This window comes from Schistocerca cancellata, chromosome 1, assembly GCF_023864275.1.
Source record: "Schistocerca cancellata isolate TAMUIC-IGC-003103 chromosome 1, iqSchCanc2.1, whole genome shotgun sequence".
NCBI lineage: Eukaryota > Metazoa > Arthropoda > Insecta > Orthoptera > Acrididae > Schistocerca > Schistocerca cancellata.
In genome coordinates this window covers 1,163,255,674-1,163,272,239 of record NC_064626.1, presented here as the reverse complement: position 1 = coordinate 1,163,272,239, position 16,566 = coordinate 1,163,255,674, and the positions used below count along the sequence as shown (strand labels likewise).

The window sequence follows — 16,566 nt, the reverse complement described above, 5'->3', positions numbered from 1 at the left end:
AAAACACACGGAAGAAGAAGTGACAAGTCAGAAAAATACAGTTAATACTTAAATTAACGTAGCTCGCTGCACAGCAGATGTGAAGCAGAGGCAGTTACGACGACACTGATTCTCAGTTGCTCATACCATTTCATTTCGCTTTGCAACGTTATGCCAAAATATTGAAATAACTTGACTGTGTCAAGCAGGACACCAGTAATACTGTATCCGAACATCACAGTTTGATCTTCGTGTTTATCCGCATTTACTTACGTTTCTCCACATTTAGGGCTAGCTCCCGTTCATCACACCAACAGGAAATTAACACGTAAGTAAGTTCCAATAAATGTTTATTTTTATTTTAGGGGATTTTCTTGGTATCTGAAACCGAATAATATGTATTTGAAACCATGGTGGCAAAAAGTAGAAATGTCGTCTTCGAAGGTAAAAAAAGACACACTTCACTGATTTTCAAAACACATAAAAAAAATTGAAAACCTGTAATGAAAACCGTTACTTGAATTTTGTTCAAAGTGGCCTACTTAGGCCTAAGATTAGACAACATTCATGGTCATTCAAGGCAACTCGTAGTGTATTACTGAACGACACCTAGTCTCCATTCACAGCACATAGGTTTATATTGTGAATATGATAAAGTAACATCAATTGCGCGTACTTTCCTGTGAGGGCTGCAGAAATTTAATCACTATTATCATATCCATATGATGTATCACTCATCAGTATTAGTCAGTTACAAGAACATAGTGCAGTTCCTTCTTTTTTTTCACAGTCGCTTTGTGTCTTCGTGGAACAGCTCACGATCAAGATAGCTAATCTTTGGCAAAACGGCGTACCCTTAATGCCCGGTAGTGTCAGCCCATCGTCAATATTCACAGAGAAATCAAGCCATTGATAACAACCTTTTCCTATATGACTTGAAAATTTAAGCTGTTTTGTGTGGGACCAGAAAGGACCAAATAGTTCTGTCCTCGCCTGGGTAAGCTCTTCTCGGCAAATATCCAATATTCAACATTGACAGTTTCCCATTTCTGGAACAATGTGCACAGTAACAAAAACCAGTGTAGAGGACATTGTAAGCAACTTCGTTGTGGTCGTTCTGTCACCATTAAGAACTGTCAAAGTCGATCGAACAACTTGGTATACTTTATTTACAACAAATTATTTACAGGGCAATGGTAATTGCCATTTTTCTTAGAATAAATAAGAAGGCACTTAGATACATTTAATGCAGAATTACATTACGTAGCCTTACAGCATCACCCATCAGTATTGTAGATAATCACAGATGGCATAAAGAGAGCACTGTTCGTCGCAGTAAGTTGGTAGTAATGGGGGAGTTCTTCAGCAAGTGTGAGACGCTAGTTCTTGAACGCCGTAGTTAGGCCGCATGCTTTTTGTTTGCTGCGTGGATACGGTGGCTTCAGCGTAGTATTCCTTGTCGCGGTAAGCATTGTCTGGTAGAAACCCTTCTTCTTCTGGTTCAAAATGTGTGAAGCCTGTAGATGTAAAGTGCAATTAGTGTACGCTTATTAGAAATACGTGTTTTCCTGTGTACACACTGTGCGTAGTACTCGCCTTCAGACAGGTCCGGTTCGCTAGTGGATGTGAGACGAGGAAGCGATCAGCAGGCCGTTGCGAAACCGCTATCACGAGACAGCGCCCCTCCTGAAACAAAAGAAACGTCCCACTCGCTACAGCCTCCAGCGTGACCTGCTCCTTGCTATCAAATTTTCTCGTGTTGTCAACGCGTGGCCTGGCGCCAAAATGGGGTCCATGCCCCGTTCTGCCTCATTCCACCTTGGTGATAATTATTGAATAGTTAGAGAACTCACAAGGAGAGGACCTCTGCAGTGCGATCGACTTTTTGAAACCATCTATACGATGATGTAGGTTAAGACCCCAGGCATCACACAATGCTGACATTCACCCTTGTAGCCCTCGTTTGCGAGTAATTGACGAAAAAAAATTCGGAATTTTGTGTACAACTCAACAGCCTTACAAAAATTTCATTAGATATACTGGTTGTGTGGTGTAATTGACAGGATAACTGTTTCACAATCAGGAAGTTATGAGTTCGAAATTCATCAGGTACAGTGACATTTTTTTTTATATTTAAATCTTTGTCGAAACTTGTTCGTCCACTGCTTGAATATTGCTCAGCAGTGTGGGATCCGTACCAGATAGAGTTGATAGAAGAGATACAGAAGATCCAACGGAGAGCAGCGCGCTTCGTTACAGGATCATTTAGTAATCGCGAAAGCGTTACGGAGATGATAGATAAACTCCAGTGGAAGACTCTGCAGGAGAGACGCTCAGTAGCTCGGTACGGGCTTTTATTGAAGTTTCGAGAACATACCTTCACCGAAGAGTCAAGCAGTATATTGCTCCCTCCTACGTATATCTCGCGAAGAGACCATGAGGATAAAATCAGAGAGATTAGAGCCCACACAGAGGCATACCGACAATCCTTCTTTCCACGAACAATACGAGACTGGAATAGAAGGGAGAACCGATAGAGGTACGGAAGGTACCCTCCGCCACACACCGTCAGGTGGCTTGCGGAGTATGAATGTAGATGTAGATGTAGATCATTAATTGATTTAAATGTAATTTTTTGATTCCATTTATTTCTCACATAATTTCAATCACTGTATGGATATTTTCATTTCATCATTTTTTTTCTTTATATCGTTCTTTTTTGCAATCGGAATTACTGTGAATATGAAATTAGTTGTATTTACCTATTGTAGTATTCAATTATCTGAAAATTCCCATCTATCGGTTAAAAAACGAAAGACGAAATAATCTATTAATATTTGTACAATGGTGTAAAAAATGTATTTTTGTTACCAAGTGTGCAACTTTTCTGCACAGTAATCGTCATACAAACATTAAAAAAAATAACCTACACACCTATAGCACTATGGACGAAATAACGCACATGAAAATTTAAATGGAAGACACGTTTATAAGTAAAACTAAATTCAGGTAAAATGAGAACTAGATTTAAAGAACGCTATAATGTGAACGAAAAAACAGGATGATAAAACAAAAGAAATTAAATTGAAATTAATACATAAAATTAATTAAAAGCGCTTGAACGAAGATTTCAGGTGGAGAAAGATTGATAGGGAGAACAGTGAGAGCAAATGAAGAAGTTGACATTACGATTAAAATTATGCGACGAAGGAATGGAATCAAAAAATTACATTTAAATCAATTAACTGAATGAAAATGACTATCAAAGTAGTTTCGATAAAAATTTTAAAATAAAAAAAAATCTTACTGCGCCTGATGAGCTTCATAACCCGCAACTTCCTGCATGTGAAGCTGTTATCTTATCCATTATACCACACAACGAGACTATCGCTACTGAGTGTCACAAAAAATTCCGACTATTTTTTCGTCAGTCACTCGCAAAGGCCCACCAGGGTAAATGGCTGCATGTGTGGTACCTGGGATCTTAACTTACATCACCGTACAGATGGTTCCAAAAGTCGATCGCGCTGCTGGTGCCCTCTCGTTGTCAGTTGAAAACAATGGTGAGACACAGTGGATGAGAAACAGGGCAATTGCATGTAAAGTTTGGTACATGATGTGCTTAATTCATATTACTTAATAGATCCACGATAAACCGAGAAATGGCAGCTCTAATCCTAATTTTAGATTCGGACTAATGCCAACTTTATCGTGATGCGTGTATATAAACATGACTGCCTGTTGTGCGCTCAGTTCTTGGCAAGAAAATGCTTTTCTGAGCCGATCTACACAAATACGAGGGCGATTCCATAACTACGACTTAGGGAGAATCCTGAATATGTTCTTAAATGCAAACACGTTCCAAAAGTTGTTGCCAGCCAGTTAAACGTGAATAATTATTTAAACTAGTAAACAATATTCTGTTCCTTATCATAGTATATTTAAATTTTAGTGGCAGTGTGACGGCAGAAAAGATAAGGGCCAACCTTCACCTTGTTTACGTGCTGTAATAAGGTGACAGTGAAATTAAATTTATATTGTGCTGAATCATAGATTAATTTTTGAAGTTGCTATACTTTATTGTTGCAAAAATCGGTAATAGAAATCTTAGTATCAAAAACTGAAACAATTCGGAACATTTAAATGTCTATCTTTCGGAGTTTTGACAATAATGTTTCGTTAATTGGCCCAGCAAGGAAACAGTGCTATGTCAATGGTAACTGGTGTGAAGTGCACTCAGTTTGTAAGTTAACAATGTTCAGTACACACTGAAACATTTTTAAGAACAAAATTTTGGACAGAATTAACGATTTTAAAAACAAGTCGTTACTCAAGAAATATTTGGAGACAATGACACATCTGAATCAAGAAATCACAGTGAATGTCTTTGAAACATCTTAATTAAAGATATTTTACACGCTCTGTAGCAGTACTGTTTATTGTAATCAGTTTTATTCATTAGTTATGATCATTCTGCGCTATCGCAATCACGTTTTCTCTTTTGTTCTGTGTAATTATTTCGTAACCGCTTTATGCAATCAATCTGTTACTGTTTATCTAATGACAATATGAGTTGGTGTACGTTCTGGTGAATGTTCCTCTTTATTGTTCATAACTGTAGCGGGTTTAATTGAGCACTGTTTCAATACTGTTAATAGTATACCGATGAAACCAGCCAGTTTAGCTATTTTAAGTCTTATATATTCAGTGACAATGCGAATTTTGTAATCACTTTTATTCATTAGTTACGATAATTGTCTGTGATGACTGTTACCGGTTCTGGTATGTTGTAAACAACTGCTTAATCATTTTGTATAATCAGTCGTTTATTGTTTTATCTTCGTGTAAACATAGACATTTTTTTCCTTTTTATTGTGCATAACTGTTTCGTTCTGCTTTTGTTTATATGCTTTTTTGCAAATTGTTTCATCAACTGTGTGGTATATTTTACATTTTAATGACATTTCTGTGATAAGATTGTCATTACTTGCAGTGATTGTGTCACTGCACAGTGGATAAAGCATGCTCGATAAATACTAACCTATATTTTGTGTGTTACAGATCTCTTTAAGCGGCACTGTCTGAACAAATGGTTCAAATGGCTCTGAGCACTATGGGACTTAACAGCTGTGGTCATCATTCCCCTAGAACTTAGAACTACTTAAACCTAACTAACCTAAGGACATCACACACATCCATGCCCGAGGCAGGATTCGAACCTGCGACCGTAGCAGTCGCACGGTTCCGGACTGCGCGCCTAGAACCGCGAGACCACCGCGGCCGGTCACTGTCTGAACAGATTAGTACACTCAGCATGCCAATTCGCCTGCATTCCCAGGGTTGATAGACTGTGTACGCCACTGTCATGTTGCAAAATTTGCCTTTAACGTTACGAAAGATAAGCAGACTTTGAACATTGGAAACATATAGCGAACCAGTTGCAAATAACTGTTTGGTACACTGACCTACGTTTCGATATCTCTAAGGATGTCTTCATCAGAATGAAATTTTGAGAAAACGTAAAATTACATTGCGAGAAGACAATTCTCAGAGTTTGGAGCAGATATCCTCAAGTCAGAGTCTGATGATGTTCCTTGCTAGGCACACGAGCCGACGGCTGAACGTGTTGTATTTTATTTTTCACTCGAGCACATCTGCTCCATACTTTGACCATTGCCTTTTCGTAATGTAATTTTACGATTGCTTAAAATTTCATTCTGATGAAGATATCCTTAGAGGTATCAGAATCTACAGGGCGTCAATATTTTTGAACTATATAAAATAAAATCATCATAACTTCTGAACGGTTTGCGCCAGGACGTTCAGTCTCCACGATTGGCCGTGGGGCATGATGGGAATTAGTATGCGCGTGTATAGTATGGTTTACCCCTCTTTGAATTGGATGGGTTCGTCAATAAGCGAAGTTGTAGCTTTTGGGGGATTGAGAATCCGCATTTCGCGATCGACAAGCCTCTTCGCCCTCAACAGATGACTGTGCGGTTTGCAATGTCCAGTCACAGAATAATCAGTGCTATTCCCTTGATGGCACGGTCACTACCGAATGGCACGTGAAGATTTTGGAAGATGCTTTCATCCCCATTATACAAACTTACCCCGATTTTGACAAGATGTGGTTCATTCAAGACTGAGCTGGACCCCATCGAAGCAGGAGAGTGTTCGATGTCCTGGAGGAGCACTTACGGGACCGCATTCTGGCTCTGAGGTACCCAGAGGTCACTGGCATAGGCCTCAATTGGCTGCCATATTCTCCGGATCTGAACAGATGTGACTCCTTGTTGTGTGGTTATATTAAACATAAGGCGTACAGCAATAACCCCAAAACCATTGCTGAGCTGAAAACGGCCATTTGCGAGGTCATCGACAGCATCGATGTTCCGACACTTCAGCGGGTCACGCAGAATTTCGCTATTCGTCTGCGCCACATCATCGTCAATAATGGCAGGCATATCGAACGTGTCATAACCTAAATCCGAATATCTTTAGTGACGTTTACATGTTCAGTGAAGTGTGTGCGTGCCATAGTTTGCAACTAATTTATGTTTTTTTTAATTTTTTTATTTTTTACATACTCTGAAAAGCCAAAGAAACTGATGCACATGCCTCATATGGTGCAGGGCCCCTGTGAGCATTCAGAAGTACCACAACACGACATAACATGGACTCTACAAATGTCTGAAGTAGTGCTGCATGGAGTTGACACCATGAATCCTGCAGGGCTGTCTATAAATCCGCAACAGTACGAGGGGATGCACATCTCTACTGAACAGCACGCCGCAAGGCATCCCAGATATGCTCAATAATGTTCATGTCTCTGGAGTTTGGTGGCCAACGGAAGTGTTTAAACTAAGAAGAGAGTTCCTGGAGGCACTCTGTAGCAATTCTGGACATGTAGCGTGTCGCATTGTCCTACTGGAATTGCGCAAGTCCGTCGGAATGCACAATGGACATGAGTGGATGCAGGTGGTCGGACAGGATGCTTACTTACGTGTCACCTGTCACAGTCGTATTTGGATGTGTCAGGGGTCCCATATCACTCCAACTGAACACCCCCCACGCCATTACAGAGCTTCCACCAGCTTGGACAGTCCCCTGCTGACATGCAGGGTCCATGGATACACAAGGTTGTCTCCATACCCTTACACGTCCGTCCGCTCGATACAATTTGAAACGAGACTCGTCCGACCAGGAAACATGCTTCCGTCATCAACAGTCGAATGTCGGTGTTGACGGGTCCAGGCAAGGCATAAAAGCATTGTGTCGTGCAATCATCAAGGGTACACGGGTGGCATTTGGCTCTGAAAGCCCATATCGACGATGTTTTGCTGAGTGGTTCGCACGCTGACACTTGTTGATGGCCCAACTTTGAAATCTTCAGAAATTTTAGGAAGGTTGCACTTCTGCCACGTTGAACGATTCTCTTCAGTCGTCGTTGCACCCGTTCTTGCAGGATCTTTTTCCGACCGCAGCGATGTCAGAGATTTTGTGTTTTACCGGATTCCCGATATTCACGGCACACTCGTGAAATGGTCATACGGGAAAATCCCCACTGTATTGCTACCTGGGAGATGCTGTGTCTCATCGTTCATGCGCCGACTATAACACCACGTTGAAACTCACTTAAATGTTGATAACCTGCCATTGTAGCAGCAGTAACCGTCTAACAACTGCGACAGACACTTGTTATCTTGCCAGCCGCGGTGGCTGAGCGGTTCTAGGCTCTCAGTCCGGAACCGCGCGACTGCTACGGTCGCAGGTTCGAATCCTGCCTCGGGCATGGATGGGTGTGATGTCCTTAGGTTAGTTAGGTTTCAGTAGTTCTAAGTTGTAGGGGACTGATGACTACAGATGTTAAGTCCCATAGCGGTCAGAGCCTTTTGAACCACTTGAACTTCTTGTATTATATAGGTGGTGCCGACTGCAGTGCCGTATTGTGTCTGTTTAAATATCTGTGTTTGAATACGCATGCCTACACCAGTTCCTTTGGCGCTTCAGCGTAGTTCAATAACTGCCATCCAGCAGGTCAATGTACCAAACAGTTATCTTCAGCCGGTTGGCTGTGTGATTCCTACATTTGAATATTGTTGCTGAGAAATAGCTATGTTTAAAAGTGTATAGGTAGACTTTTGAAGTCATGATGTTGGCCTACTCTGTAGGGTTTTGTTATGAAGAATATTAGCAGTATGTGCTGACTTTCATTTGTTGTTGTTGTTGTGGTCTTCAGTCCTGAGACTGGTTTGATGCAGCTCTCCGTGCTACTCTATCCTGTGCAAGCTTATTCATCTCCCAGTACCTACTGTAACCTACATCCTTCTGAATCTGCTCAGTGTATTCATCTCTTGGTCTCCCTCTACGATTTTTACCGTCCAAGCTGCCTTCCAACACTAAATTGGTGATCCGTTGATGCCTCAGAACATGTCCTACCAACCGATCCCTTCTTCTGGTCAAGTTGTGCCACAAACTTCTCTTGTCCCCAGTTCTATTCAATACCTCCTCATTAGTTATGTGATCTGCCCATCTAATCTTCAGCATTCTTCTATAGCACCACATTTCGAAAGCTTCTATTCTCTTCTTGTCCAAACTATTTATCGTCTACGTTTCACTTCCATACATGGCTACACTCCACACAAATACTTTCACAAACGACTTCCTGACACTTAAATCTATACTCGATGTTAACAAATTTCTCTTCTTCAGAAACGCTTTCCTTGCCATTGCCAGTCTACATTTTGTAGCCTCTCTACTTCGACCATCATCAGTTAATTTGCTCCCCAAATAGCAAAGGAGGCTTTCATTTATGTGTGTAAATTATTATTACGTTTCACTCTAATTTTTGTTTTCCTCGACTGCAGATAAACTGATGTTGTTGTGGACAAATTGGTCATGATACAAAAATTTCCGTCAATGCAGCTCTGGTGGTTTCTTATTAACATTAACGAGAATCAGGTGTGTAGCTACAGATGGTGAGGGTTAATTCTGGGGACGATGTGAGATGAAACACTGTGTCCTCCGTGACAGTGAAGGTAGTGAGATGGGCCAACACCGACTCAAAGGAGGGCCTCGGCGCTTGTTGGTGACGTCACGTCAGCTAGGCACGGCGAACGCCAGGTCTGTTGCAGTCAGAAACGCCTTGGCGTGCTTATCACTATAAATCTCTTATTTTTGGACAAACTGTTTGGTATTGTTTTGGATTCCGCAGTTTTATTTAGATGAAAGATTTTCTTACTATCGTAAAGCTACAAATGAAGATCATAGTTCTGTATTGCTGAATCCTGTCGAAACAAACGTAGATCAGTATGAGAAGATGCTTTGCCCCATTGCAAGCTTCAGAAATTTTACATTCAAGAAACTATATTTACTTGATCCATTTTGTTATCGAAACTTAGCCCAACCCCCTTACAATGAACTGGTTTCTTTTATTTATTTATTCATTTTCGTTTGACTTCGTCACTGGAAACGTGAACTAATTTACATGTGTAAGTGTCCAACTGTTGCCAGTCATTAGATTACAGTCGTTTTCAACGAAAGGAATTTTAAACGGGAAACAAAATTGCTTCATACATCGTAAATGCTGCTGAGCTTAACTTTTTTAAACATGCAAAGATAAGAAAAGATCAATATTCCCCTCTTGCAACTGAAAGGAGAAACTTTATAAGATAAAAACATTTATTTGATAAAACAAGTATCTCTCTTTTGCCTCTTCTTCTGTCCCCCACCCCCTCCCCTAACGTGTACAATCGCAAGATATTTCATTAACATTCAGTGCTCCTCACCCCATAATCAACCAAGATACCTGAAGAAGAGCACCAATATGTTCACAGTTCCTTGTAAAAGCAACCCAGTACAAACGTACCTTCGTCAGATTTACAAATAAGGTAAAGAAGCACGAACTCTGTTGCTGCTGGGCCATGAAGTTCTTTTTGTATGTCAATCCTTAAAACAGGTGGAAATTTAAGTTCAGGAGTACACTATTTGTTAATAAGTGTAATGTATTGCAAAATTAATTGATTGCAGAAATCTCTCAGAACAATGTGTGTTGGTCAACTACCGCCAATAGTTTCACATTTTCCTGTGTCAGAGATGGAGACACCACCATTACGAGTTGCCTGCGACACACATGGCGTTCGCCGTGCCTAGCTGACGTGACGTCACCAACAAGCGCCGAGGCCTTCCTTTGAGTCGGTGTTGGCTGAGCCCATTGTCAGAGTAGTCTGCAGGACAGTCCCACCGGCCAGCAGGACTCACCAGCTGCGACGCTGACACCCGGCGCCTTGGCGGCGCTGCCGGGTATGAGGTCCGGGTTGGGGTCGGCCTCCCCCGCGGGCGGCGCCTTCGCGGCTGACAGGAGGGGTGGGGGCCCGCGCCGCACCCACAGCAGCAGCAGCGCCACCAGCAGCAGGGCTGCCAACACGGCCAGGGCAGCCACCACTGGCGCCAGGTCCACCGCCAGCGGCAGGGACACCGGCGACGGCGCTCCTGTCACAGCACAACACCACCTAGTCATTACTCTATGTGAAAACATACAATGGCTGTGTGTGCTAGGTCTGCTGTTGTTTTCGATCTACATAAATGATCTTTTGGATAGGGTGGATAGCAATGTGCGGCTGTTTGCTGATGATGCTGCGGTGTACGGGAAGGTGTCGTCGTTGAGTGACTGTAGGAGGATACAGGATGACTTTGACAGGATTTGTGACTGGTGTAAATAATGGCAGCTAACTCTAAATATAGATAAATGTAAATTAATGCAGATGAATAGGATAAAGAATCCCGTAATGTTTGAATACTCCATTAGTAGTGTAGCGCTTGACACAGTCACGTCGATTAAATATTTGGGCGTAACATTGCAGAGCGATATGAAGTGGGACAAGCATGTAATGGCAGTTGTCGGGAAGGCGGATAGTCGTCTTCGGTTCGTTGGTAGAATTTTGGGAATATGTGGTTCACCTGTAAAGGAGACCGCTTATAAAACACTAATACGACCTATTCTTGAGTACTGCTCGAGCGTTTGGGGTCCCTATCAGGTCGGATTGAGGGAGGACATAGAAGCAATTCAGAGGCGGGCTGCTAGATTTGTTACTGGTAGGTTTGATCATCACGCGAGTGTTACGGAAATGCTTCAGGAACTCGGGTGAGAGTCTCTAGAGGAAAGGAGGCGTTCTTTTCGTGAATCGCTACTGAGGAAATTTAGAGAACCAGCATTTAAGGCTGACTGCAGTACAGTTTTACTGCCGCCAACTTATATTTCGCGGAAAGACCACAAAGATAAGATAAGAGAGATTAGGGCTCGTACAGAGGCTTATAGGAGTAATTTTTCACTCGTTCTGTTTGGGAGTGGAGAGAAGATGCTAGTTGTGGTACGAGGTACCCTCCGCCACGCACCGTATGGTGGATTGCGGAGTATGTATGTAGATGTAGAGTACCCCCCTACGCGTTGTCTAAAATACAGGAAATGAATACAGTAAGCAGAATAAAAAAATACTGTAAAAAAATTATACAATTACAGCCGTCCATAAAGTGTCATTTACTGTTCAGCTACCAGTCTCGGCGCTCCAATACTCCATCTTCAGGCATAAGTTGATGCTGAATGGGTTATCAAGATCCATATATAGGGGATTCTTGTTGGCATACTGGCGTATAATGAGTGTATAGTCTCCAGTGGAACGTTATGTCACTCTTCGATCAGAACCTCTTCTAACTCCTGTCTGCACTCCAATACCGCCCACAAGCATTCGATAATGTTAAAAGACTGAGGACAGTGCTGCCCAGGGAAGATGCTGAAATTCAGTTGCATGCTCATACCACGATTGTACTGTCCTGGCTGTGTGAATGGGTGCATTATCGTTCTGAAATATAGCATCATTGTTGGGAGAAAACATTTCAATCGTGCGGTGCACCTGATCGTGTAAAATGTTCACATAATCGTTGGTTGTAATACGGCCTTTGAGAGTAGTGATGGGACCTGCAGAATACTATGGTATGATTGCCCGCACCATCACACTTCCACCTACATACTTGACCGTCCGAATCAAGTCTTCAGGATTGTAGGCTTTTTTTGGCGTTCTCCAGGCGTGAACTGGGCCCGATGTTGGAAATAACGAAAACATTGACTTGTCGGACCATGTGACGTATTTCCACAAGCCATCCAGGATTTATGCTCCTGAGAAGACGTTTTACGACTCTTTGCGTTGGTTGCCGTCACTAATGGTTTCGGTATAGCAGCTCGTCCATGAATATTCGCTGTACGGGATTCTCGGCGAACAGTGCCGATAGATACGTGGTCTCGAAGATGGCTATTGCGCTCTGCAGTCACTTTAGCCGCCATAGTTTTGTGTTGTTTTGACACAATTCGTGTTAGCGTTCGACGATCTCTGTCACATACTTTTCATTTTCGCCCACTACTACGTTTACACGATGACGTCTTTCCAAGTTTTGTGTAGTCTGCCATGGCTGTTTAATCAGTAGCTCTTGAAACATTCAATAAGTTGGCTGTCTTGGTTACTGATGCTGCAGCTAATATGGCCCCCTCAATCTGCTCTCTTTGGAACTCTGTTATGTCTTCATTGCACGTCGACCTCGGCCTCTGAATGCAAATTACCTGCGTTGTTGATCGCCGAACACAACCATCCCTTTCCTACCACTGTTCACAGTATTTTGCCTATCCCCTGTATATGATGCATTAGCGGCCAACATAACCGGTTTTCGCAAACTACCTGAAAATGTGATGTCGTCTCTCCAACCATCAACTGTCATCGTATATATGGATCATGATAACTTGTTCATCGTCAACTAAGGCCTAAAGATGGTGCACTAAAGCGCCGTAACTGGTAGCTACACAATAAATGAAAATATAACGATGACTGTACGTGTTTAATTTTCTTATAATAGTGAACAGCCGTAGTCCCCCGTACTCCAGCTACAAGGATGGACATTCAAAAACTTGAATAAAAAGAAATAGGTTTTTTCTCTCCAGAGCCGGCCGGTGTGGCCGAGCGGTTCTAGGCGCTACAGTCTGGAACCGCGCGACCGCTACGGTCGCAGGTTCGAATCCTGCCTCGGGCATGGATGTCTGCGATGTCCTTAGGTTAGTTAGGTTTAAGTAGTTCTAAGTTCTAGGGGACTGATGACCTTAGAAGTTCAGACCCACAATGCTCAGAGCCATTTTTGAACCGCTTCCAGCCTCGACGATGGCGTTTGTGGTTTGGAGAAGAAGAGAGTCCAAAGGTGCTTCAGCTTTGCTATAGGCAACTGAGGTTAGTCCATTAACAATTAGATCCCACATAAGCACAGATGTTACAAATGTTCTTGACAATGCAACATACCCGAAATTAGCTAATCGCACGAGTAAATAAAAATCGCATTTCTGTCTACTATGGATCATGTTTAGGTTTATTAAGCATATGGAGATTGTGGATCCATACCAATACAAAATTTTAACATTTAGCAGTGATAACAAACTACTGGGTGCAAGTTCCTATGTTCCACCTGTTGTTACAAGTAGTACCAGATTTGGTATGGGATTAACCTCGAACAGTTTAGTGGACCATTCAAAGTGTGACAGCATGTCGGAGTTTTCGTCAAGTCAGGGATGTATGCAAGTAGACCTGTGAATATTGCTCTTCTCAGTTTGGAATTCGGGAGTGTTCTCAGCAGACTCAACACGATCATGTAGAGGAAAGGGTAACTCTTGGTTATAAAGTATGTTGAAATAAATGTCCTGATTCACGTTCATGGTATCCTGAAAGATTGGGCCCAAACCAGCACGCGAAAAAAATGCCCGAAACAGCGCAGAACCACTTGTGGCATAAACTGCACCCTCCACACACTGTATGTTAAACGTCTCATTGGTCCATCAATGCACTCAATACCTCACATATTATTGTAACTTGAATCAAGTCTGAATATATTAGATTTTTATTTGCTCTTATTATTCGACACAATTCACAAATAGTTGACAGAGGGCCAAGTTTTCAAAACATCTGGACTTAATTCATACAAAACCTACGCTAACACTGTTTCAGACAACGTAAAAAGCTATCCTGATCTGGGTAGCTCACAGATTCAACGTTAATGATACATAATCACAGCTTATAATCAAATGAGCAATTCAAGTTGCACGCCAGAAGTAGCGAGCTACTAAGAGTATGGATCGTGGGATTGCTGATTGTAAGACGTAAAATTTCCCCAAAGTCATCAAAACGTGGACTCATTAACATCAGACGGCCGCCAGGTGTGCCGTTGCATGGTGAATGACCCCAAAATTCAGTTTTCCGTACTCAACTCTCCACTTCTAAAAAAAATTCTACATGGAGCGGACGACAATGTGATGGACGAGAATATTGCTTACTTCGTGAAGAAAAGGGCAACACAGTAGAATCTCTCCACTCTCGGCACACAAAATGCACAGTAAGAAACAGAAGATTGGTACTGGCTTAGAGCAGTGTATCCTAAATTTGTCGGCTTCTTGGCGCCAAATACAGTGGTGCGGCGACTCATCTGAATTGGATGATCAAAACTTTGGTGCAAAAGCAACAATCTTTCTCATGCGCGACCTGATGGCACTGCGGGATCACAGCTTTTTATGTTTGTGCAAAAGACGTGAAAATGTCATGCTCAGTTGTTTTCTAAGGACAGCAGGGACAGCACGGCTTCGCCAACCTCAGCGAGGCCAACTGAGGTGCCGGCTCTGACAACAAAAGCGCGAAGCAGGTCACAGCCTCACTTGCAAATGGCTACTCCCTCCCCGGGGAGCGATTCTACTAACGAGATTCATCGACTGCCTTTTACCAACAACAGGACTCAGACAACTCTTGCCAGTGAAAATAAATAAATAAGTAAATAAATAAAGGTTTTCTGTCAAGCCTACATGTCCAGTATACTCAACAAAATAACCACAAATAACTGCAGAAACTGAAACAATATCGCTTAGTGATGTTTGACAGTAATGCCACAACTTCTATTTCAATAATTTGCAATTCATCAACTCTCTGAAAATCATCTACACTCATGCTCATAAATTAAGGATAATTGCATAATGTGGTGTCACACAACGTGGCACTACACAAAACTGGCGCTAACGGCATAGGCACATAGGGAACACACACGACACAGATATGTAAGTCCACGGTATTTGTGATAAGTTGAGAAAACCGTTCCGAAACACATATGCTACAAAACGCAACTGTTTCCTGCGTATGTACCCCGTCATCAATATGGGATATGATTACCATGCACAAGTATCAGGCCGCACAACGCGTTTGCATACTCTGGATCAGGTGGTCGAGGAGCTGCTGGGGTATAGCCTCCCATTCTTGCACCAGTGCCTGTCGGAGCTCCTGAAGTGTCGTAGGGGTTTGTAGACGTTCAATGATACGTCGACCGAGAGCATCACAGACGTGTACGATGGGGTTTAGGTCTGGAGAACAGGCAGGCCACTCCATTCGCCTGATATCTTCTGTTTCAAGGTACTCCTCCACGATGGCAGCTCGGTGGGGCCTTGCGTTATCATCCATCAGGAGGAAGGTGGAACCCATTGCACCCCTGAAAAGGCGCACATACTGGTGCAAAATGACGTCCCCACACACCTGACCTGTTACAGTTCCTCTGTCAAAGACATGCAAGGGTGTACGTGCGCCAATCATAATCCCACCCCACACCATCAAACTACGACCTCCATACAGGTCCCTTTCAAGGACATTAAGGGGCTGCTATCTGTTTCCTGGTTCACACCAGATAAAAACCCGGCGAGAATCACTGTTCAGACTATACCTGGACCCGTCCGTGAACATAACGTGGGACCACTGTTCCAATGACCATGTACTGTGTTCTTGACACCAGGCTTTACAGGTTCTCCTGTGACCAGGGGTCAGTGGAATGCACCTTGCAGGTCCGGGCGAATAAACCATGTCTGTTCAGTCGTCTGTAGACTGTGTGTCTGGAGACAACTGTTCCAGTGGCTGCGGTAAGGTCCCGAGCACGGCTACCTGTAGTACTCCGTGGCCGTCTGCGGGCACTGATGGTGAGATATCGGTCTTCTTGTGGTGTTGTACACTGTGGACGTCCCGTACTGTAGCGCCTGGACACGTTTCCTGTCTGCTGGAATCGTTGCCATAATCTTGAGATCACACTTTGTGGTACACGGAGGGCCCGTGCTACGACCTGCTGTGTTTGACCAGCCTCCAGTCGCCCTAGTTTTCTACCCCTCATAGCGTCATCAATATGTGTTCTTTGAGACATTTTCAACACACAGTCACCATTAGCACGTCTGAAAACGTCTGCCTACTTACTTGCTGCACCGTACTCTGACATGCACCAACACACCTCTGCGTATGTGGACTGCTGCCAGCGCCACAGTGCGTTGACCACAGGTCAAATGCACCGCATGGTCATACAACGAGGTGATTTAAACCCGCAAACCGCAACCAGAGCATTGTTTCACCATGTATCAGCATTATTCTTAATTTATGAGCATCAGTGTACAAAGTTTTCATTCAAGCCGAAAATGAGATACCCCAAATACAGATTCGTATTCAATGCGCCATGCGAATAACAACTCACACATCGCAACTCCGA

The 16,566-nt window shown here is 42.9% G+C and overlaps 1 protein-coding gene across 1 annotated transcript in view; it reads right to left on the bottom strand.

The window, feature by feature from the left end:
* Positions 1-1,341: 1,341 nt before the first annotated feature.
* The window catches only part of LOC126138248 (nephrin-like), a 179,966-nt gene continuing 164,741 nt past the window's right edge, over positions 1,342-16,566 (bottom strand). The window contains exons 12-13 of the mRNA XM_049915219.1: positions 10,243-10,473; positions 1,342-1,496 (exon numbers count right to left, since the gene is read on the bottom strand). Of these exons, the coding sequence (XP_049771176.1) occupies positions 1,342-1,496; positions 10,243-10,473 (386 nt within the window). The remainder of the gene's footprint in view (positions 1,497-10,242; positions 10,474-16,566) is intronic.